The 21,879-nt window shown below is 50.4% G+C and overlaps 9 protein-coding genes across 9 annotated transcripts; 4 read left to right on the forward strand and 5 right to left on the reverse strand.

Moving 5' to 3' along the window:
* Positions 1–70: 70 nt before the first annotated feature.
* ANOM_007872 (uncharacterized protein) lies at positions 71–2,417 on the reverse strand (the record flags this gene model as incomplete). Its single annotated transcript, XM_015553128.1, has 2 exons — positions 2,333–2,417; positions 71–2,193 (listed from the first exon to the last, which is right to left on the reverse strand). The coding sequence occupies exons 1-2, from the start codon at positions 2,370–2,372 to the stop codon at positions 71–73; spliced, it is 2,163 nt and encodes a 720-aa protein (XP_015403564.1). The 5' UTR covers positions 2,373–2,417.
* Positions 2,418–2,746: 329 nt separating this feature from the next.
* cpcC (putative protein kinase (Gcn2)) lies at positions 2,747–7,821 on the forward strand (the record flags this gene model as incomplete). The annotated part of the gene is made up of 4 exons (XM_015553129.1): positions 2,747–3,076; positions 3,142–5,205; positions 5,264–7,466; positions 7,517–7,821. Coding segments are annotated over 4 exons (4,869 nt in total), but the record flags the coding sequence as incomplete, so codon positions are not given.
* A 210-nt stretch (positions 7,822–8,031) lies between these two features.
* On the reverse strand, positions 8,032–9,443 carry cwc2 (active spliceosome conformation promoter CWC2; the record flags this gene model as incomplete). The annotated part of the gene is made up of 3 exons (XM_015553130.1): positions 8,032–8,565; positions 8,621–9,095; positions 9,189–9,443. Coding segments are annotated over 3 exons (1,221 nt in total), but the record flags the coding sequence as incomplete, so codon positions are not given.
* Positions 9,444–10,029: 586 nt separating this feature from the next.
* On the forward strand, positions 10,030–11,715 carry ANOM_007875 (putative GTP binding protein (Gtp1); the record flags this gene model as incomplete). The annotated part of the gene is made up of 10 exons (XM_015553131.1): positions 10,030–10,058; positions 10,131–10,159; positions 10,228–10,242; positions 10,308–10,332; positions 10,393–10,711; positions 10,801–10,910; positions 10,965–11,110; positions 11,168–11,225; positions 11,289–11,453; positions 11,508–11,715. 10 exons carry the CDS (start codon positions 10,030–10,032, stop codon positions 11,713–11,715), a joined length of 1,104 nt encoding a protein of 367 aa, XP_015403568.1.
* Positions 11,716–12,011: 296 nt separating this feature from the next.
* On the reverse strand, positions 12,012–13,369 carry cpa1 (carbamoyl-phosphate synthase (glutamine-hydrolyzing) CPA1; the record flags this gene model as incomplete). The annotated part of the gene is made up of 2 exons (XM_015553132.1): positions 12,012–12,820; positions 12,865–13,369. 2 exons carry the CDS (start codon positions 13,367–13,369, stop codon positions 12,012–12,014), a joined length of 1,314 nt encoding a protein of 437 aa, XP_015403567.1.
* A 1,333-nt stretch (positions 13,370–14,702) lies between these two features.
* Positions 14,703–15,565, forward strand: ANOM_007877 (uncharacterized protein; the record flags this gene model as incomplete). The annotated part of the gene is made up of 2 exons (XM_015553133.1): positions 14,703–15,258; positions 15,324–15,565. The coding sequence occupies 2 exons, from the start codon at positions 14,703–14,705 to the stop codon at positions 15,563–15,565; spliced, it is 798 nt and encodes a 265-aa protein (XP_015403566.1).
* Positions 15,566–16,031: 466 nt separating this feature from the next.
* ANOM_007878 (putative C6 transcription factor) lies at positions 16,032–17,754 on the forward strand (the record flags this gene model as incomplete). The annotated part of the gene is made up of 3 exons (XM_015553134.1): positions 16,032–16,624; positions 16,696–16,977; positions 17,061–17,754. The coding sequence occupies 3 exons, from the start codon at positions 16,032–16,034 to the stop codon at positions 17,752–17,754; spliced, it is 1,569 nt and encodes a 522-aa protein (XP_015403574.1).
* Positions 17,755–17,915: 161 nt separating this feature from the next.
* Positions 17,916–19,734, reverse strand: ANOM_007879 (uncharacterized protein; the record flags this gene model as incomplete). The annotated part of the gene is made up of 4 exons (XM_015553135.1): positions 17,916–19,172; positions 19,225–19,288; positions 19,352–19,503; positions 19,585–19,734. The coding sequence occupies 4 exons, from the start codon at positions 19,732–19,734 to the stop codon at positions 17,916–17,918; spliced, it is 1,623 nt and encodes a 540-aa protein (XP_015403573.1).
* A 1,286-nt stretch (positions 19,735–21,020) lies between these two features.
* Positions 21,021–21,879, reverse strand: ANOM_007880 (J domain-containing protein; the record flags this gene model as incomplete). The annotated part of the gene is made up of 2 exons (XM_015553136.1): positions 21,021–21,493; positions 21,559–21,879. Coding segments are annotated over 2 exons (618 nt in total), but the record flags the coding sequence as incomplete, so codon positions are not given.

The following is a 21,879-nucleotide window of genomic DNA, read 5'->3' on the forward strand; positions in this document are numbered from 1 at the left end:
AATAGAACTATTGCCGATTCACGGTGAGAAGAAAAAAAAAAAAAAAAGACAAAAGAAAAGTTTTAGCCCGTTAAGCCCGGATCATGTTTTCTTTCCCCTCTTGTCGTATCTTGCGGCTGTCTTGTTTGCGCCTGAGGCGCGCTTGAGCAGCTAGCATTCGATCGACGGGGATGGAGTCCCGTTGGACGGACGCGAGGCTTTGTCGCCTTCTGGTTCGATCTGCGAGGTGGTAGGTTTCCGGCAGACCTGTTATGGCGTCTAGACTGTATTTTGAGGGGGAGCGGCGGGCTCGCAGTCGTTCGGTGCGGATTTGTTTGCTGTCCTCGCGGGTCGCGAGGTGATGGGCGAGGGATGTTATGGTTGAATGGGTTGGGATGTATGTGCGGTAGCTCTCTGAGTTGTATCTCTGTCTAGAGGTGCGGCGGGTGGGAGGTTCGAGTGATGGGTAATCGGGGGGCGATGAAGGCGGGATACCATCGCCTTCCAGAAGATGGGTTTCCTTTGGTTTATGGGGTGTATCATCTAAGTATGCCAATTGCTCACTGTGATCCTCCGTTTCCAGGCCTAGGGCTTTTGACGCCCGCTTAACGTCTAGCTCGCCTAATACCGTTCTTGTGGTGTGCGAGCGCCGATCCTTTGCGCGTGGGCTTGGGCTGGGAGGTTCGTCGATGTCCTGGGTCTCATCGTTTTGCTCCTTCAGAGGGCTGTCGTGTCCGAAATCATACACTTGGACTCCAGTATAGCCCTTGTCTGAGTGACGAGTCCGCGATCGGAGTTCAGGAAGGCGCTCAAAAGTGGTCAACTTCAACTTCAGGAGGTCAATCTGGTCCTGCATGCGGCGGCGCTCCTCGTTGAACGACTCCCTGAGACCTTCTTCCTGCTCGCGATGCTGTTGCGACGTTGATTTCAGACGTTCTCTGTATTCCTGGACACGTAATTCTAATTTGGCTTCTCTCTGCTTCAGTTTTGCTTCCTTTTCCTTGCGTCGTCCTTCGTACTTGGTCATTTCTTGTTTAACGCGGGCTAGGGTTTGTTTCAGTGTCGCATTCTCCTTCTCGAGGTTCGAAGCCTTCTGTTCCGAGCTTTGGGCCAAGTCCTTGAGCTTGGTAAACTCCGATTGTTCACGTTTCATCTCCTCCAGCTTGGCGTTTGCCTCGCCCAGTGCCTGCTGGGCCTTATGGAGCTCTTGGGCTGTGTTCCCAGAAGTGTCATTCGGGGTCTCGGAAGATCCTGCGACATTCTCTACGTCATTATTAACAACGCCGTGTTGCTCTAGGAGTTTGCGCAATAGGCCAACTCGGTGTTTGTACTGCAAAGCCAGCGCTGTTTGCTTGGTGAGTTCCTGCACCAACTGCTCCTTGTCCGCTTTCGAATTCTCTCCAACCATTGTCGACGCGAGTTGAGTAACGTGACGTTCCATCTCAGAAACCTTCACTTCCTCCTCCTTGAGTTTCTCGGCTAACCGTAAGGCTTCTTCATCTTTCTTCCTGGCGTATGCTTTCGCGGCGGAGCGATACTGAATAAGCTTCCTTATTTCTTGAGTGGTTTTGTTTCTATAGCTATCAAACTCCGCTTTCCAGTATTTACCAGACTGAGAGCGGGGTTCGTTCAGGTTGATAGTGTCGTCGCCGGGATCATCTTCCGTTGACGATATCGACTGTACCGCCGGCTTCGATTCGGTAGACTGGAGGTTTTGTGAGGTCTCCGACTCCTTGGGAGACTTCTCGCGCGAGTCCATGAGTGCCTGTGTTAACTTGCTCCGCGGTTTGGCCTTCCCATCTGAAGAATTGATAGACCACTGGCTAGTCAATGGAGTTCTTGATGACTTGTTAGGTGATTCTCCTCGCTTGCGCTCATTGTCGACAACGCCGTCGCCGAATGAAACCGTCTTACGTCGGTTTGATGCAGTGCCAGGGGTGACAAGGATGCTCTTAGTGGGGGAGGCCATTGCATTCACAGCCATGTCGACGTCGGCTTTCGTGGCTATCGGAGCATCGCTCGTGTTCCCAGTAGTGGGCTTCAGCAACAGGTTCGCGCGGGACGGCTGATTGGCTGTCAGATTCTTCGGATTTGGTTCCCGCTCCATCTGATCCTCGTCATCAGCCCCGGGGGTGCCAAACAAGGCGCTCTTGAAAGCGCGAATGGCGAACACAGGCGCAGGCGTTTCAGGAGGTTCCAAAACCTTTGAGTTGTCTATGGATATAAACAAGGAATAAACAAGTCAGCGCGACAGCCGTACGATTTTGCGTTGGGGGGGAAGATCGCAAGTCCGCTATTGGACCAACCATGGGGCGCGTGCCCAGGCTTCATGCGGCCAGCGAGAGACACGCACCTGCAAACTGCTCGTTCTGCCCAGTGATCCACTCCAACATCGCGCCTGCAGGACAAGGTGAATCAAATTACTAACAAGATCGAGGGTCGCATTGCAGGGGCGGACACCATTGGCGTCTTATCAGAGGTCACGACCGAGCCGTGGGATTGACGTGGAACGCTGTGCTTTGTTTACGATGCTCAGCGGGGACGCTAACGACCCAAAGGCGGTCAGCGGAAAAACAACGGTGCGATCCTTAAGGCAGTTTAGCTCGCCCTATAGTTACCGCTCTTTTACTCCCAATTTCCCGTCCGTCATTTGGTTCTTCCCTTCCCCCACTAATTTTAAATTAGTTATAGTGACCAACTCTCCCGTACCTTGCCCGCCCTCCTTCTTTTACATTGGTACCTGATCAGTCCGAATATGTTCTTTATTGAAGCATAGAGGGCTGCAGCTTCGGCTGCAACTTTGTCACAGCTATCGCGTGGCAAAGATCCATCTCGACCTGGGTGCAATACTTTATCTCACACCGCCCGACGCCCCGCTATGCCTCACAAGCAGAAGAAAACTTCCAGCAATGCCCACAAGAACGGCTCTCCCCGGGCGGAGAAGAAACGTCAATTCCCCCGGGATGCCCCTTCACTCGCCCTGCCGGTAGTGGCCCCGACCGATTACGAGGAAATCCACCGGAATGAGATTGAGGCGCTCCGCTCAATTTACGGTGACGATTTTGAAGAAGTTGAACATAAGCGATCTGCCTGGCAGGTATGTCTTGTTTTCCCTCGCTATCCTTCTTGTCCGCACTAGTTAATTGTCATTCCCGACCTTAGCAATCGTCAGATGTCGTGTTCAAACTCCACTTGCGTGCTTCGTCCAATCCGGAGGTGCGTCTTGATTTGCTGGTTGAACTGCCGACCACCTATCCTAAAACCTATCCGAACCTTTTCTTGGAAAACACAGATGATCTCCGACAAGGGGCTCGGTCGAGGATTGATGACATCATACGGACCAAGCCGAAATCTCTCGTGGGATCTGAGATGATCTACGAGATCGCCGTTTCCATTCAGGATGTTCTAGAGGATGTGGCGGAAGCTAAAGCTCAAAATAAAGACCTACCCAGCCTAGAGGAGGAGCGCATGGAACAGGAAGCTGCTGCCAACCAGCGCGCTGAATTGGAAAGGCAAGAAGAGCTCCAGAAACAAGAGGCCGCCACTGCGGAGGAGGAACGAGCACTACAACAGCTATTGGAGGATAAGCTTAGAGAGAGAACGAAAGCCCGACTCTTACGCCGCAAGAGTCGAACCTCTGGCATAGACACAGGCAGCGAAACTGATGCCGGGGAGAATATCCCAGGCGCAATCTCCTTCGACCCGCCCCTCGTCATGGCCGACAGCGACGAAGGGCCATTGGTTTTCCGCGCGGTTTACGGGAAGACGCTTCTCAAGAGTGCCCAGGGAAAAGACACATATACCGTGAGACCAGTGGTCACTGAGAATAGGTGCCATGCTCCTCTCCTTGTTCTAAAGGAGTTTTCGATCGATGAGACGCAGCTATCTCCACTTGCATTCAGAGAGAAGATGCGTAGCAGCGAGGATAAATTGGAAGCTATTAAACGGCTACGACATCCAAATCTGTTGGATTTCGTGGGGTTCAAGATTTACAGGCCCCTCGAACCGGTCAGTCCTCAGGACAACACATGGAGAGTTTATCTTCTTCTCGAGCATGCAAACAAGGGGTCACTGTCCGAGTTTCTGGACATCGTAGGGTCTGTACCCGTGGAAACTCTGCGAAGCTGGACGATCCAGCTTCTTGAAGCGCTCGAGTTCTATCACCGGAGCGGCTTTGTCCACGGGGATATTCATTGCGGGCGCATCATGTTACTGAGAAACCAGACAGGTGGCACTATTGTGAAGCTGCAAGCGAGTATTGAAAATGCCCTCCCTGATTCTGCCGGCAGCAAACAGTCATTAGAAGTTTCAAAATCACCACTTTGGCTGCCTCCCGAGTCGACACAAGGGAATACTTCACCGACCATGAAGACAGATGTGTGGGACTTGGGTATTGTGTTTCTCCAGATGGGATTCGGTAAAGATGTGTTACAGCGTTACACTTCAGCAAACGCATTGATGGGAACGCTCGGCTTGTCTGCCCCACTGCAAGATTTGCTTAACGAAATCTTTAGAACGGACCCAAAGAAGAGACCGACAGCCTTCCAGCTCCAGCCGTCTGAGTTCTTCCGTGTTGATGCACCTTTGGTGTCTCAGTCAAGCACCTCAAACTCCATATCATTTCCAAGACGTCCTCGCTTTGATTCGTTTGGAGGCCTGCCAGCATTTTCACGGTATTACCAAGATTTCGATGAGGCTGGTCGCTTGGGTAAGGGTGGTTTCGGTATGGTGGTCAAGGCGAGAAATAAACTTGATGGTCGTCTGTATGCAGTCAAGAAAATTACTCAAAGATCCGCCGCTGCCCTGAAGGATACACTATCGGAGATTATGCTACTGTCACGTCTTAATCATCCCTACGTAGTGCGTTATTACACTGCGTGGATTGAAGAGGATTACGACTTCGTAGACGAGGAAGCTGTGTCGTCTACGGAGGGAGATCCTTTCGCTAGTCAAGGCTCTGAAGGTTCTCAAGACTCGCAAGGATACGGATACAGCACAGGCGGGCTCGATTTCATCAGCTCCAGCGGCTATCCTAAGATTGAGTTTGGCTCTGATAGCGAGGAAGAAAATGATGGGACACCATCCAGCCGTGTTAATGGAGAGACGCCCGAAACTTACGGTACTGGAAGTGTGACCGGCCAGGAACTTAGCCGAGTGAGATCTGGCTCGCAAGGCAGACCTGTTTCCACTACACTGTATATTCAGATGGAGTATTGCGAGAAGCACGTAAGTTTACCCTTGTTCTCTGCTGCTTAGCTATTCATATTCAGCTGACCGCTTGAAGACTCTTCGTGATTTGATCAGGAATGGTTTGCACGATGATGTTGACAGAACATGGCGTTTGTTTCGCCAGATCCTCGACGGACTGAGCCACATTCATGGCCATGGTATTATTCACCGTGATCTGAAGCCCGATAACATTTTCATCGATGTTGCCAATAATCCGCGCATCGGAGACTTCGGCCTAGCCACAAGTGGTCAGTTCACGACAGCTGTGCGCTCTTCGACGGCTGCAGACTTTGAAGGAGACTTTACTCGCAGCTTGGGTACGACATACTATGTCGCACCAGAAATGAAGTCCGGTTTTACGGGCAGCTATAATGACAAAGTCGATATGTACTCTATGGGGGTCATTTTCTTTGAGATGTGTTATCCTCTTGGGACTGGAATGGAACGTGATCAGACACTGCGCGCTATCAGGGAGAAGGAGCATACTTTACCACCTATTTTCCAGTATTCCGAAAAGGCGCTCCAAGGAAAGATTATCGAGTCGCTACTGAGCCACAACCCTAGCGAGCGACCCTCGGCCTCAGGGCTTTTGCACAGTGGCCAGATTCCTCTCCAGGTTGAAGAGGAAACCTTTAGACGGGCGATCATGCACTTGCTGTCTGATCCTAGTTCACCTGATTACAAGAAGATCCTGTCAGCTATTTTCTCACAGTCTCCTAAGAAGTTCGAGGACATCGCCTGGGACATGGATTCCCGCGGGACACCGGCGGCCAATGAGCTACTAGTTCAAGGGCTAGTCAAGGAACGTTTGACCACTATTTTCCGCAGGCATGGGTCTGTGGAAACTACAAGACAGATGCTGTTCCCAAGGTCTCAACATTACAACAGCGGAGCTGTACGATTGCTTGACTCCACTGGTAACGTGCTTCAGTTGCCTTTCGATCTGACTCTGCCAAATGCGCGTGCCATTCCGCGACAAGACCCTTCCCTTGAGAAAACATTCACATTTGGTACTGTCTACAGAGAGACGTCTCATGGTGGTGAGCCTCGGACTCACAAAGAGGTGGACTTCGATATCGTTTCACACAATACGTTGGATCTGGCTTTGAAGGAAGCGGAAGTCATTAAAGTTCTCGATGAGATTATTGAAGAATTCCCACCTTTGAGGTCGGCTTCCATGTGTTTCCTTGTAAACCACTCGGACCTACTTCAGCTTATTCTGGAATTCTGCCGTATCACCCCTTCCCAGATTCCGCTGGTGAAGGAGGTCATCAGCAAACTAAATGTGGGAAAATGGACGATGCAAAAGATTAGAAGTGAACTTCGGTCACCGGCAATCGGTGTTGCTTCCACCTCCTTGGATGAGCTTGCGAGGTTCGATTTTCGTGACTCCCCGAGGCAGACGCAGAAGCGTCTGCGAGCCATTATGGCGGGCACCGAATTCGCCGAACGCCTGACTCCCATCTTCGTTCGAATCAATTGGCTGATGGAGTATCTACAATGCTTTGACGTAAAGCGAAAGGTGTATGTCAACCCTCTCGGGAGTTTGAACGACAAGTTCTTTCGAGGTAGCATTTTGTTTCAGTGCGTCTTTGACAACAAGCGGCGTGATGTTTTCGCGGCTGGTGGTCGGTATGACTCCTTAGTCCAAGAGTTCCGCCCCAAGGTCTTGGCGAGTCGCCCTCAAACTCATGCTGTGGGCTTTAATTTGAGCTGGGATCGACTCAGCTCTGCTATGCTCGAGTATATCAAAGGCTCCTCGAAAAGCCATGTTAAGCACCATGAAGTCGAACCGGCTGCTTTTTGGAAGACAAGGAGATGCGATGTACTTGTTGCAAGCTTTGATCAAGCGATTCTGCGTAATACAGGCATTAAAGTTGTTCAGGATTTGTGGGCCAATGACATCAGTGCTGAGCTAGCCGTTGATGCCTCGTCTCTCGAAGAACTTCTTACCAAGTACAAAGATCATAATCACAGTTGGATCGTCATTGTCAAGCAAGATAGCCAGGAACGAGGCTTCAAGGTCCGGTGTCTGGTTCCTAAGGAGGAGTTCGATTTACGAAGCTCTGAGCTTATACCATGGCTTCGAAATGAAATCCGTGCTCGCAATCAACGTGAGGGCGCAGTCGATTTCCGCCAATCTCGAATGCCTAGCCAACCAGATCCTGGTATTGACGGCGAAAGGTCGAGCGATGTGCGCATCCTAGTCCCTCAGCACAGGAGCAAGAAGACAAATAGGAGGAATATTGTTGAGAATGGTATGTCTTAACCTGAGTTATGGTGTTTGATGTTTACTAACGAAAAATAGCTCTTTTCCGTTCTCGCGAAGTAATCGAAGATGCGCTGAATGGGCCTATTGCTGCCATTGATACGCGGGACGATTTACTCGAGGCGATCAGAGACACTCGACTATCAGACCCCGAGAGCTGGCGCACAGTCATACAGAGTGCGCCCTTGACTGAGAGGAAGTACCTCGGTCAAGTCCATGAACTCCTCGTTGACCTGGCGCATGAGAACCATGCCAACGACGGCGCGGACAACTTCAACAACGCTTTTATATACAATTATCGTACAGGTTCATGTGTTTATTATGATCTAGGACGCGGCAAGTAAGATAAAGAATCATGCGTTATGTGTTATGCATATTTCCTTTTTCCTTGTTCTTTTATACCTGAAATATCTTATTCACTTTCGCGTTTATTTGACATATTATTGGCAATGGTGTTGGATGTTTTATCTCCTCTCAGCATTTTATAGCGAACTATACCCGCAAATATACCATGCAATTCAGCGAGCAAACAATGTGACGTTTCAAGGTATCTTTGTTATTATACATAATTTTAGGCGCAATATACCACAACCCGGTTTAATCACTTTCATCATCGCTTCCGTAGCCTACCAAAGGACCTCCCGAGGCTTGCGGGGCTGCTTGTGTTGTAACATTCCCGCCCGCTAGTCCCCTCAATGCCGCAACAGTAGAGCTTGAGAAGATGCCACTGCTTTCCGATTCCTGCGGAGGAGCAGAAGCAGAAGATGAGTTCTCGAGCATGAGTGGTTGGTTCGGAGCTTCGAGCTGACCCTGATCTCCCTGTCCTGCACCCTCCAACTGCTTTGTCCGGCTATACCAGACCTCGTCAGGAGGCTCATACCCTTGCAAACCAAAACTGCCCTCGATCTTCTTCCTCTTTCGAGCCTCGGGATCCCTCCCTTCAAGCTCGGCAACAAAGTCTGCCGGCAACGCCCTGCGTACCGCTTCAGCAGCTTGTTCCTCCAACCTTCTCGCCTCACGCTTCTGAGCCAATGGGTTCGGATCGACCGTCGCCCAACGCACATTCAGGATCTCATTATTGTCGAGAGCTTACAGATAGTCAGCACACCGGGGCCATCCTCAAACCTGCAACAAACAAAGAACTCACATTGATGTGCCATAGCCTCCTTCGCAAACTCCGCCTGCGCAAGAGTAGTATACGTAACGAAAGCCACACCCCTCGACGTAAAACACGAATTCTCTCAATCTCACCCCACTCGGCAAAATGCCGCGCAACAACCTCCTCAATATCATCCGTAACGTGAATCCGACCCACATACAGCGTTCGATTCTGGCGCATAAACGAACCAACACCGCCCATATCATCGCGGTAATCGCTGAACTTGTCGCGGCCGAAACAGTCGACATTCGGGCTGAAGAGATCATGGATAGTGGGCAGACGGTGCAGATACTGGCATTCCGAACCGAGGTGACAGACGCCGCGCGCGAAGAACAGACAGAAGTAGGACCCGATGACTTTGTCGGCGCGTGTGTAGCCGCTGTCTTTGGAGATATTGCATCGCGATGGGGCGTGTTGTTTCGATAGGTAGCTGTCTTCTCTGTCACCGCCGGACCATTTCTGAAGTCATTGTTAGTGTCTATTGCTCAAATTATTAATGTAGATACAAAGCGCATAGTGCGATTGTGTACAAGAACAAGGTATATAACGTACATTATACCAAATGTTGAAGACCGTACCCGTCTGCGGAGGCGGTTCAGACTTGACTGTGGCGGGATCGACCTGGGGGCGTGCTGGACGGCGCTTCTTCCTGATTATCTTCTTCTTCTTCGGCGCGCCCTCCGCGACGGCGGACTCGGCGGGCTGGGTGACGGCGAGGGCATTTTCCTCGCTGGCGACTTGCTCGTCTGGTGCACTTGTTGCTTCGGGTAAAGTTGTGGGTTCTGTAGATTGGGGGGGGATCGGCCACTACGGTGTCTGCCATGGTTGTTGTGGTGGGGTTGAGATTGGAGGTTGAGGTTCTGTCTCGATCTTTATCGCGGTCTGGGATGAGATTATTCGAGCTTGCCGTCTGGTATCTGGTCGGATTATGGTTTTGCCGATGGCCGTGGTGGTTGTATGAGGTATTGATATTCCGAGTATACCGCGAGCCTGGACAAGGGATTCTTATGAAGCAGCTGAATGAAAATTGAAGGAATATATAACTGTAGCCCTGATTTAGCTTCACTGTCCAATGGATGGTGAGCTAGATATCATCTTCTCAGATCAGAAGAGACCATCTAAGCGGTCGATAACGCGGTCAAACTGGCCCGGCAGAATCCCCACAACCACCGATTATGTAAGGCAGTTATTTTGCGAGATTTTGATACATGATTGTTTCCCCCCAGACTCCCCACTCTTATCGCAGAAGATCGGACCAGAATACCTGTTTCCTGGTATCTCTGGCATATTCTACATTTGACACCCTCCAGGGAACCCGATTCACGGGCAGCTTTGTCGCAGTAGTACTTGTTATCGCTGAATTTTTGAGTCCGCGGGGCTCCCAACCGGCAAGATGGTGAACATCACGGAGAAGATCAAAGAGTACGTTTGGAAGAGCGAATCGCCTCGGAATGGATTTTCCAAATGGGACTAGATTCTGATATCATATAATAGGATTGAAGATGAGATGCGCAGGACGCAGAGTAAGCTTCTTTCGTTCCCTTACCCTTCTCCGACTTTATGCAGAACCCCGCCGCTAACTCGATAACAGAGAACAAGGCCACAGGTGCGCATATCACAACTATATATTTCATACTACAGAGACATTGCGAAATTCTAACCCATAACCAGAATACCATCTGGGCCTGCTGAAGGGGTACGAACCAATCTAACCCCACTCAATCAAAGCAAAACAGCTAGCTAACAGCTCCGACAGAAAGCTCGCCCGATTAAGAGCCCAGCTTCTGGAGCCAACAGGCGGTTCCGGCGGCGGCGGTGCAGGCTTCGATGTCAGCAAAAGCGGTGATGCCCGTGTTGCCCTTGTCGGTTTCCCCTCCGTCGGTAAATCGACGTTCCTAAGCAAGATCACGAAGACGAAGAGTGAGGCTGCGGCGTACTCTTTCACCACGTTGACTGCTATTCCGGGTGTGTTGGAGTATGGAGGTGCGGAGATCCAGATTCTGGATCTTCCTGGTATTATTGAGGGCGCTGCTGAGGGCAAGGGACGAGGTCGTCAGGTTATCTCCGCTGCTAAGGTTAGTTCATCGCCCATTTTTTCTATTGCTTTCTGTGATCGGTGGGTGGAAGGATATGATGGACAGCTATATGTCTAACCGGCAAGCAGACTAGTGATTTAATCCTCATGGTTCTCGATGCCACTAAAAGAGCAGAGCAGCGGGCACTCCTAGAGGCGGAATTGGATGCCGTTGGTATTCGTCTTAACAAGGAACCACCGTAAGTAGCTGTCCTGGGAGACAATCCAAATGATCATCTCGCTAACAGATCCAGAAACATTTACCTCAAACAAAAGAAAGCAGGCGGAGTGAAGATCACCTTCCAGACGCCCCCGAAATACCTCGACGAGAAGCTCATCTTCAACGTCCTCCGTGATTACAAGATGCTGAACTGTGAAGTTCTGATCCGAGATGAATACGGTATGTTTTAACGCCCGACCACCGTAGCGAATTATACACTAAGGCATACCGCAACAGCAACGATCGATGACTTCATCGACGTCATCATGAAAGATCACAGAAAATACATCAGATGGTGAGACCAAACAAACCCCACGTTTCTAAGAATTGCGCCTGGACAAAGCTAACTCTACGACAGTCTCTACGTGTATAACAAGATCGACAGCATCAGTCTCGACTTCCTGAATCAACTCGCCCGTGAACCACATACTGCCGTGATGAGTTGCGAACTAGACCTCGGTGTTCAGGAGGTGGTTGAGCGGGTCTGGAAAGAACTCCGTCTGATCAGAGTATACACGAAACGGTACGCGTCTGCCCCACAACCTGGTACCGGATGAAGATATCTAACGTTGAGCAGGAAAGGAGAAGATCCCGATTTCAGCGAAGCGTTGATTGTACGGAGCAATTCCTCCATCGAGGAGGTCTGTGATAGCATTCACCGGACGTTGAAAGATTCGTTTAAGTATGCTTTGGTGTGGGGTGCAAGTGCGCGGCATATCCCGCAACGAGTTGGATTGGGACATATTGTGGCAGATGAGGATGTGGTTTCGATAGTTGCGAAGTAATTGCGATATGGGGGTTATTCTTACGAGACAAATACCTTTAAGAACAAAATATGATACGACGATGTGACCCTGAACCGCGGCCGGATATTACAGACTGGAACTCCTACACTTGCTACACAGCACTCCGTGGCATTTACACGATACTCAAGAAATTGCAAATTGTAACAGCAAGATTTTTCAATTGCTATATAGACCTACATGAACTATACTAAATATTAACCCGAATTGAATGACATTGGCATAACCCATTAACCCAAACTCCACGCACAAAAGACCAAACAGAGGAAGACATGCTTTTAAGCGGCAGCGACGGCAGCAGCAGCGGCCACATTCTGCATGCCAATAGTGGGCTGCACGCCAACACGCTCCTTAGCAAGGAGATCGACCAAGAGAGGGCTAGGAAGGCTATCCCGAGTGGGGTGGAAAGCCGACTGGCTAGCCTTGTACTTGCGCACGCTGTCAAGGTAGATGTCAAACAGGTAGGAGGAGTCGAGCGGGCCGCCCTTGGCCTCGGGGTGGAATTGAGTGCTGAAGATGGGACGGGTCTTGTGGATCATACCCTCATTGCTCGAGTCGTTCAAGTTCACAAAGTAGGGCTTCCAGTCGGACGGCAGAGTCGAAGCATCAACGGCATAACCGTGGTTCTGGCTGGTGATATGGCAACGACCAGTGCTCATGTCCAGAGCGGGAATGTTGTGGGCACGGTTACCGTACTTCAGCTTGATGGTACGAGCACCAATGGCAAGGGCCAACAGCTGGTGTCCCAAGCAAATACCGAAGATGGGCACCTGGGAAGTCTCCATCAAGCGGCGCAGGTGGTAAGCAGTCTCCTGGCAGTGGGTGGGGTCACCAGGGCCGTTGGAGATGAAGACACCATCAAAGTGGTGGGCAACCTTGTGGATGGGGTAGTCGAAGGGGAACACAGTGATACTGGCTCCACGGCTGACCAAGCTACGGAGAATATTCTCCTTGACACCACAGTCGAGGACGGCAACATGGCACTGAGGATCGGCCGCACTCACGTGGAATGGGGCCTTGGTGCTAACCTGACGGACGAGGTGGATCTGCTCAGGGTCCACGAAGGCCTCATCCTGGTCGCGTCGTACTCCTCACCAACAGTGATACGGGCCAGAGAGGAACCCTGCTCACGTAGGTAGGTGACAATGGCACGAGTGTCAACGCCGGAGATGGCAGGGACACCCTCACGGGCACACCACTCGCCAAGGCTCTGGACGGCGGTCCAGTGGCTGTATTGCTCGGCCACATCGGCAACCACCACACCAGCAGCCTGAAGGTGAGGAGACTCAAAGTACTTGAGAAGGCCGTGTTGGTCCTTCTCAGTGGAGGGGACACCGTAGTTGCCGATCAGGGGCTGGGTGAAGACCAGGATCTGACCACGGTAGGAAGGGTCAGTCAAGGACTCAGGGTATCCAACCAAGGAAGTCGTGAAGACGGCCTCGCCAGAGATGTTAGAGCGAGCTCCGAACGACTTTCCGTGGAAGATAGGACCATCTCGGATCGTGAAGGTGGCACGCTCATGGGCAACGCGACCGTTGCGCACAGTGGCCATGAACCGAGACTGGATAGAAGCGTTCACGGAAGGGAAGGCAGAGGCCCTGGCGGGCATTGCCTTGAAGATTCGGGCAGCGAACATAGTATGTCAAGTGATTTAAAGTGGAAAAGTGTACGGTTGATGTTTATAGAAGGGTTCAGTAGTTTCCGGAAGCTTTCCAGAGATGATCCGAGATGTAGTCCTGCAAGTAATGCCGAGTCAGTCCCAATTGATCCATACTGACAATAGAGGTCGTAAACCACGACCCGGAAACAGACACGGGTGTCACGTGGACCTGAATGGGGTCTGCATACCTGAGAAGTGAAAGTCGAGAAAAAACGCATAAGCGCGACGGTGCTGTTACCAGTCACTAAAAAATGGATAAGATAGGGTTGAGAAAAGGTTGATTAGATCGACATCGACGAGATGTGCGTGCAAAGAGTTTGATCGGTTGAAGATATGGGATGAGTCAATGGGAGAAGAAAGAGAAAGAGAAAGAGTGACGAGAGCGGCGGATCTTAAGGACGAGCGGGAGAAACTGAGTGCCGGCCCGGTTCCAGGCACGTGATGCGCTACACCGACTTCTGCGCGGTCCCGGCCAATCAGGGGGTCGATATTGGCTCAATTCGTCTGCGCTATCGGAATGGCAACTTTTTTCTATCGGCGTCTTCAAATAAACCCAATTATCCAATCGATTCTCCACCGCGCCATTATCTTTTTACGCCCTCCACACTTACCCCCCGGTAAAAGGAGACACGGTGGCTGGTTAAGTAAGGGCCACACCGACTGAACTGAATCCATTGCCATAACCCTCCTTTGAGGAGTCGACAATCCTAAGAATCATGCACAATAGATCAATATCGATCTCGGATCGATTTAATTTGACAATCATACTACAGGAAGAAGAGCAATCGCCACCGTGACTCACACAGGACGATCGATTCATTGGGTAGCAAACACTAGTGGGCCTTGATCATCTCGGATGAGTTGTCCTATCTCACCTTGTTCGAGCATGATGCGAGGTTAGACTATTTCCAAGGGTAAAAAAATTTTCACTTCTCGGGTCCTACCAATGACAGAGTCTGGGCCGCTGTCTTCCGGTGCCAAAGAGTCCGGGGAATTTTATACATTATCAGGGGAATTTTCTTGGCACCGACGGCAACTTTTCTCATCGGCATGGCCCGAATGATCTCCGAGAAACTTCCACTGCTATTCATATGGAAATATGCAAACAGGTGGCACAAATCTAGCGACACCTGATCGGTAGATTTCTACATTATACTTCCGGCGAGTTCAGTGATTTCCACACGTATATCCAAAGAATCCATAGGTTCCGACTCATAAAGGGCCCTCGAGGTATTCGCATAGACTAGATTTATATAAACTATGGATGTAAATCAACATCAGTACCGTTAATGAGTAGCTCTATTTTGTCATGATCATATTCAAACCCTTTCTTCAAGCCTTAGTGGCAACTATCCTACTAGGACCCTCCCTGGGGCGAGCGTCCTTCCAATCTCCACCTCACCAGCAACTCATTTCACAGCTATCTAACCACTGGGAAGACCCGGGCTGCGATGGCTCTGGCATCGTCGATCCAGACGGCCACTGCAATGGCGATGGAATCATCGACAACCCCCAGAACCCGCGAGACAAGGAGCGAGAAGGATTCCGATTCGACAATCCTTCAACCCACTGCAAATATGTCACGCAAATGCACATCTGGGACTCCTTCAAAGATCTCGAGAAAGACATGTCTAAATTGTTCACCCTGATCCACAAGAATGTCAGCTTCACCGTGGTGGGCCACCACCCCATAGCCGGCCATTACAACGACCTGCTCCATTTTTACGTCAATGCATTGCGTCGAGTGAGTGTTTTGTTCTTGGACCATGCAGACAAATTCGAGATCCATCCACAGGCTATCCATGGGGGCTGTGATAGTGCTTGGTCGGTATCAGAGATTCAGTTCAAGGGCATCATGAACTCTGGTATGTATATCTCCGATATGACCTGGTTGGAATGATGCTGATGTGTTTTGTGATGATGATGCCAGGTGATGATTTTGATATTGTAAACGTGTGGGTGACGAGATGGTATCAAGACCAGATGGTCGAGATCCGGACATACATAGATGCCCCGCGGATTATGGATGCCCTTCACAAGAACGAACTCTGGTGGAATGGTACCACGTTTCGTGACAATGTGCACTACATGCCCGGGCCGGCGGGTATGCCTGACCTCAAGGAACTGGAGGACCTCATGGGTTACCCCGATGGCCGAAACTATGAGGACTGAGTGCGGAAGCGGGTAGTTCATATAAAAGATAGCTCAGACACGGCCAATAGTGTAGTTTTGCATGGTAGCATTGCCACACTTGGTGATTATCTTTCGTCTATAGGTGAGCAAGAAGTGGTGGGTGGTTGGAACAAACGAGAGACTCCGTGATTAGTCAACTGATATATACAGCCCTATCTTGAATAATTTAAATCCGTAACTGCAACTCGCCATCAAGCCTCCGCTAGACCCTCCCAGTCCTAGCGTATTGTAGCTAAATGTTATGACATGCTGGTTGTAGGACTGGTATTGTTTGTTAGGGCATTATGCCAAGAAGAGCGGATGACGCTATACCCGATCTGCGCATAGCATTTACTCCGTAAATCCGGGTCGAGTCATCGACGGGGCCTCGGTCCACTTGCTATTTACCTCCACCAGACATTAAACCAAAACCGAAACAATGGTCTGAGTCCATACTCACTAAAGAATGAGTGACACGGTGAGAAAACGCTCCAGGATCGCTTGCGTCTCCTGCCAATCACGAAAACGTAAATGCACCGGCGACCAGCCGTGCAGCACATGTTGTCAATTTGGCATCGACTGCCACTACGATCTGCTGTCCCGCAAGAAAAAGGACGCAAGGTCTTTTAGACCGCAGCAACCAATTCCTCCAATAGCCAGCACTACGTCCCGTAATGAAACCATCCCCAAGAGTCACCGCGAGGGGACTACAGGCGACTCCCCTGACATATCTGTTCACTCCTTGGAAGCCAATTCAGGAGCAGCATTTGTACGGAGGTTGGGTCTCAAGATCGACCCAGCTAATGCCCCGAGGTTAGACCTGTTCGCCTGGAATGTGGGTGCTCGCCATCCGACTCCTTCTTTGATGCCCCCGTCGTCAATGCCCAGGGCAGTAAGCGTTGTAGACATCATTTCTCTGGACGAAATGAAGCTGCTAGCCGCCACGTTTTTCGAGAAGGTAGATCCGTGCTACGGCTTCATCGATCGGGACCATCTGTTCCGCCAACTGGGCAGACGATGGCTTTCCCCATCATCGGAGTCTGTGTTGCCCTACGGACCGTACGACGCCGTACTCTGCGGCGTTGCAGCATTCGGGTATCTTTTCTCACGCAGACAGGCACCCCAAGCAGAATTTCAGCTGGCCGAGACTGCCGCCTAATCCTTGACCAGCACATGCTCTCTGAAACACCTTCATCAGTCGACATCGTCACTGGCTGGGTGCTTCGAGTGGCATACTTGCGTACGACAGCTGCTCCCGATGCCGCTTGGATGGCCAGTTGTTCGCTGATGCATCTCATTGAAGCCACCGGCCTTCATCTGGAGCCCTCGTCAGACACAGTCCTCGGGAAATCGGCAGAGACGTGCCACCCAGAAATCCGGCGGAGGCTATATGCCATGCGCGCCATCTTAACGTCTGGATCTCTTTCGAGCTAGGGCGTTCCCGCGTCGTCTTACATGGAGCAACGTCTCTCCCACCCACTCCAAGATCAACTAGGGAGATTTTTAATCTCCTCCCAATATCAGAAAGTTTGGACCCAAACAAAGCGCAGGACTCCCTAGACCTAGAGTCAGCGCTGGCGAATGTTCTAGATCTCGTTCACCCCCTCGCCTCACATACCCTGGCCCAATGCAACCTGATGCTCTGCATCTACCGGCGCTTGCGTGGCCTCGACTCCGTTATAGCTGGATCTCTCCTTGACCAAGTACTTGAGCTAGCAAGAAAGGGCCTGCAGGCCTCTCGCGACATGATTGCATCGATCAGTCCGTGGCATCAGACCGCCAACGTACCCTTCCAGATCATTTGCACATTACTAGCGATCGATAATCGTGCTTCGTTAGCACTGTTAGGCGATGCGATGCAGACACTGCGCGAGGTCGCCTTAGCGTACGATACAGACGTCATGAGGGAGGCCTACAGTACGGCATACCTGCTGATCCTGCTCCACCAACGACGAAAGGAAGAGGACACGAGAACCCTTCGAGGTGTTTTGCGTGCCAACTCCACTGCCTCGGCTACACAGGCGGAGATCACGGAACCCACGATCGAGTCGACTCACTCACTCGCAGACTACCCGGGGTTCTCGTGGTTGAGTGATCTGGTGATTGATATGCCAGGCCTGCAAAACTTTGATCTTGAAAGTTTCCTGGCAACCGACAATTCATGGCCGCTGCCGGAGCCAGGGATGTGATTTGTTATATTTCAGATTACAACTAGCGCGTGCTCTACCAAAATCACACACCACATGAAGCATCAAGTGATAGTTGATGATATGGAACGGGATGCCGCCCCTATGATTCCCAACCATATGGGTAATAAATAAAGGCTTATATTACGAAGGCTGCTGTCAGTCTATTCGGACTTCTTTTGCTTGGTACTCCTTCTTTGTGGCCGTGTTCCAGATGACCAGGCTATCGCACCCAGCTTCCATAATACCCACAGCGACCCGAGGCCAATGACAATCATGGTCCCCAACTCAATCGCCTTACTTTGGAAAACCCCTTTATCATCCAAGTGAAGAACCGGAACTTCCAACTTCTCAACAAGCCGATCTGATGAGGGATGCAGCTGGTAGAACATGGTTCGAGTCCCAAACAGTCCCTCCCATCCAAGGTTGACCCTGTCAAAGGGGTTTACCCCCATCTTGGTGCCGTCCTCAGCCGTGCAAGCCCAGAATACCACTGGCCATGGGACTGGGGCGGACCGGTAACCAGACTCGGACGGCCGCAAGTACCGCAGATGGAGGGGAATCGTAACATTCCACTCCGCTGGAACTTGTTCAGATTCAGAAGGTGTGGCTAGCTCAAGCAACCAATTTGACCCCCAGCGAGACACAAACCAGTCTGGCGCCTCAAGGTCTGTCTCTCCAGCGACTGCGCGAAGAGCAACCAAGTTGTGAGAGTCCAGGAATAATGGGTCAGTGGTCGAAAGCTGATACTTATCACCAAATACAGTCGATGGGAGCGTTAGGTAGGCGTGAAGCGCGCATATCGCGTCCGGCGGAGCAGGCGGGTGGTTAAGCGACGATGGTGGCATCGAGATGGTCATGGTTGGATGCAAACCAGTCGGGGAAGTAAACGAGATTGAATATGTTGCATCCTCTGGGAGAGGCTGATGGCGAGAGGGGAAAGAGAAGAGCGTTGGCTCTGCCCATGAATCATCAGTACCATATCCGTACGCAACACCAAACGCACTCAGCAATCCGTTACTAAGCATACTCAACTGATCATCCTTTCCGACAACAGCCAGTAGCCCTCCCATCTTAATATCCTCAGGCTCTGTCGCCGTTTCAGTGCCTAATAGCCCCACTTCAACCTGATCTGTTCCCGCAGCATGCTTCCGTATCTCATCCGTCCATCCATTTTCTGGCGATTGTGACCAATACCCCAAGACAGTCAACGAATGCGATATACTATCGTAGTTGATATCGACCGAGTCCGCAGACCGAATAGATGCAGCATAACGGAGGCATTGCTCATCGGACGACGAACAAATCTTGTTCTCGATATACGCAACTAGGTTGTCAAGGGACGGAAGTAAACTGTGGTATTGGAAAGCAGCGGTGGAAGCGAAACGCGTGGACAGGATGGGAGGCGTAATGAAAGATTCCTGCAATGTCTGTCAGCCACGAGTATGCTTAACAGAGAAACGCAATACCAACCTCGGGACTCTTGCATTTCAACCCATAATCAAATGTTCTCTTCAATAGCGCACACAACGATTTCCTTCAAGAAACCATTAATATATACATAGCAATCACACCCATACCCTAAGCAATAAAAACTCACAATTTGTTCTCCTCAGACGAACCATCAACAGGTGTGTAGAAAACATGTAATCCAGGCGAAACCCGACTCGAAAACGGCGCAACAGTATCATACCGCCTTTCCGACGCCCACCGGAGATGAAGCTGATGACACTGTTTCAAGACCTCTGCAAGCTAAGATAATCACAATCCAGTATTAGCCATATACAACCTTTGAATTTAGAGGACAGGCTATCAAAAGCAACAAGAAAATACCTCCTCAGGGAGCTCATCAACGCTAAACGTCGCCCGTTCCTCACGGGCACCATCAATCCCATGCAAGGTGAGGGCATCAGGTGTTAGGACCGCTTGATCCAGGGAGAAGGGGGTCTCGGGACGTTGAACGAAGGTGATTCTGCGACGCATTGTTGGATCGCTTGATTGAGGCAGTTGTCGGTAGTTACTGGTTGGGGAGAGTTGGAGCTTGCTTCTCCGCATTTATTGTTTGTCGTCACGGAGAGTGCTTGTTGCTTGATTGGGTTAGTGTTGGTGTTTTGGTGATAAGATAAGGATTGCCTTTTTGGGACAGATAACTGGTTACCATAGTTGATGTATGTACATACAAGCACACACTGGAGTTTATGTGTTGGATTTGGTTTGCTTTTGATTGTTTACTTCGCCTCCTCCTCCTCCTTCCTCTTCTGCTTTTTTTTATTGTCTCAACCATAGCGAGGGCTTGATACTTGGTGGTGATCTCAATTGCCTCGCAAGGGTATATTATATATTTTGCCCAGTATTATAGCTTCAGATACTCGGTTCCTGACAGCCTGTCCTTCAATCCTCGATACATCCAGGAGAAGGTTGTGACTAAATTATCAATAAATAAACCCCTTAATCTTATTTCCAAATGAATCCCTTCCTATATTTGCTTCTGACTTTGAACTCGGTGGGCAGTGTACCAGGTAAACCGACACCGTTGGTTTAATTCCCAATTCTTCTGATTAGTTGCCACAATTTTAGAGATGGCCAGAATAGATAAAGCTTAACGGGGAGGAGAGTCTGCGTTTGCCTATATCATGCTAGATGCCGGAACACTGGTAACTGAGGACCCACGAGAGGTGGGCATGACATACCTGGTTCCTGCATACTTCCATAGTTCTCAGTAGTATTATTAATACTCGAGCCAAATGACCGCAAATGGCGATTTAGGCATAGGTCAAGTAAAGTATGATGGTCTGGGGGATTCTCTGGTGCAGACAGATACGGTGCTTGTCAGCGGGCCGAAGCTATGTAAAAGATGCAAGGGAGGTTTCATTCTGGAAACAACCCTTGGATGAGCATTAAGGGGGCCCGTAAGAAATCTCGAAGATGGATATAGTAGTAGAGAATAACAAAAGTCGTATAGAATAGCTGTCATTCAATAGCACAGTCGGAAGCCTCGTCTTCCTGGCTTTGAAGCAGTACTAACTGTGAGTATATATGGCAGGTAAGTCGCGGGTCGGCCCGCTTTAGCGAGCTTAAATTGCTTCGAGAAATGGAGTATCATCATTCATGATAGCGAAAGATATAGGTCAACTATTGGGGAATGGTTTGTGGGGCAGTTTTTTAACGAGCCTTACTGGAATAATATACAGGGAACGCAGTGCTACTTTGGTGTTGTCATGTGCTCTTATTAGTAGAACTATATTCTCTTTTTTACAATTCTCACTGCGACAGCAATGGAATTTAAGATCAAGTGTCGTAGCTTTTATTTTCAGAATCTAGAAAGATACAGTGTGTAGTGGAAATCATATAAAACCCATGTCATCACATCATCAAGCAACCCGTCGCTCGCCCCAACGCCAACAATGCTGGTATTAACTGGAAAAACACAAGAGCACGACGACAATTACGGAAGCACGTCTTTAAGGATATCTTTCTGAGAAGCAGTCAAACTGGCCGGGAACCGGACATTCACGTGAACTATCAGGTCGCCTCGCTCGCTTGGCTTCTTCGAAATCGTCATACCCTGGCCGGGGAACTTTTCTTCGTACCCGGGTTGTGTTGGACCTGGCTTGGCTACCCGGATCGATTTTCCATCGATTGTGCGCACGATCCGGTCCCAGCCGGTCAGAGCTTCTTTCAGGCTGATTTCAACAGTTGTAATGAGGTTGTCACCCTGGCGTTTGAAGTTGGGATGTTCTTTCTATATGGAAGTTAGTCACGAGTCCCACTACATTCGCGGGGCTAGTTTCGAAAGTTATCACTTACCTCTGTCACGATAAGATGGACATCCTGCCTGCCACCTTCTTCCTGATCGCCCACACCTCTGTACTTGATCTTCGAACCGGTCCGCAAGCCCGGCTTAATGTTCGCTTCAAGCGTTACATCTTGGACGGTGCGCTTTCCGCTCGTATCGAAAGTCTTGCTCTTCACGGTCACCTTCTTCGTTGTCCCGCGCATCAACTCTTCCAGTGTCAATGGCAATTCCTTTTCGACTACGGTCGGTTCGGGGGTAGGGGCGCGCTGAGATTGCTGGAAGGCACTGGGGCCACGGCTTGAGCGGAAGCTACGGCCGGCGCTGCCACCGCC

This window comes from Aspergillus nomiae (genome assembly GCF_001204775.2).
Source record: "Aspergillus nomiae NRRL 13137 chromosome Unknown contig00327, whole genome shotgun sequence".
Lineage (NCBI taxonomy): Eukaryota > Fungi > Ascomycota > Eurotiomycetes > Eurotiales > Aspergillaceae > Aspergillus > Aspergillus nomiae.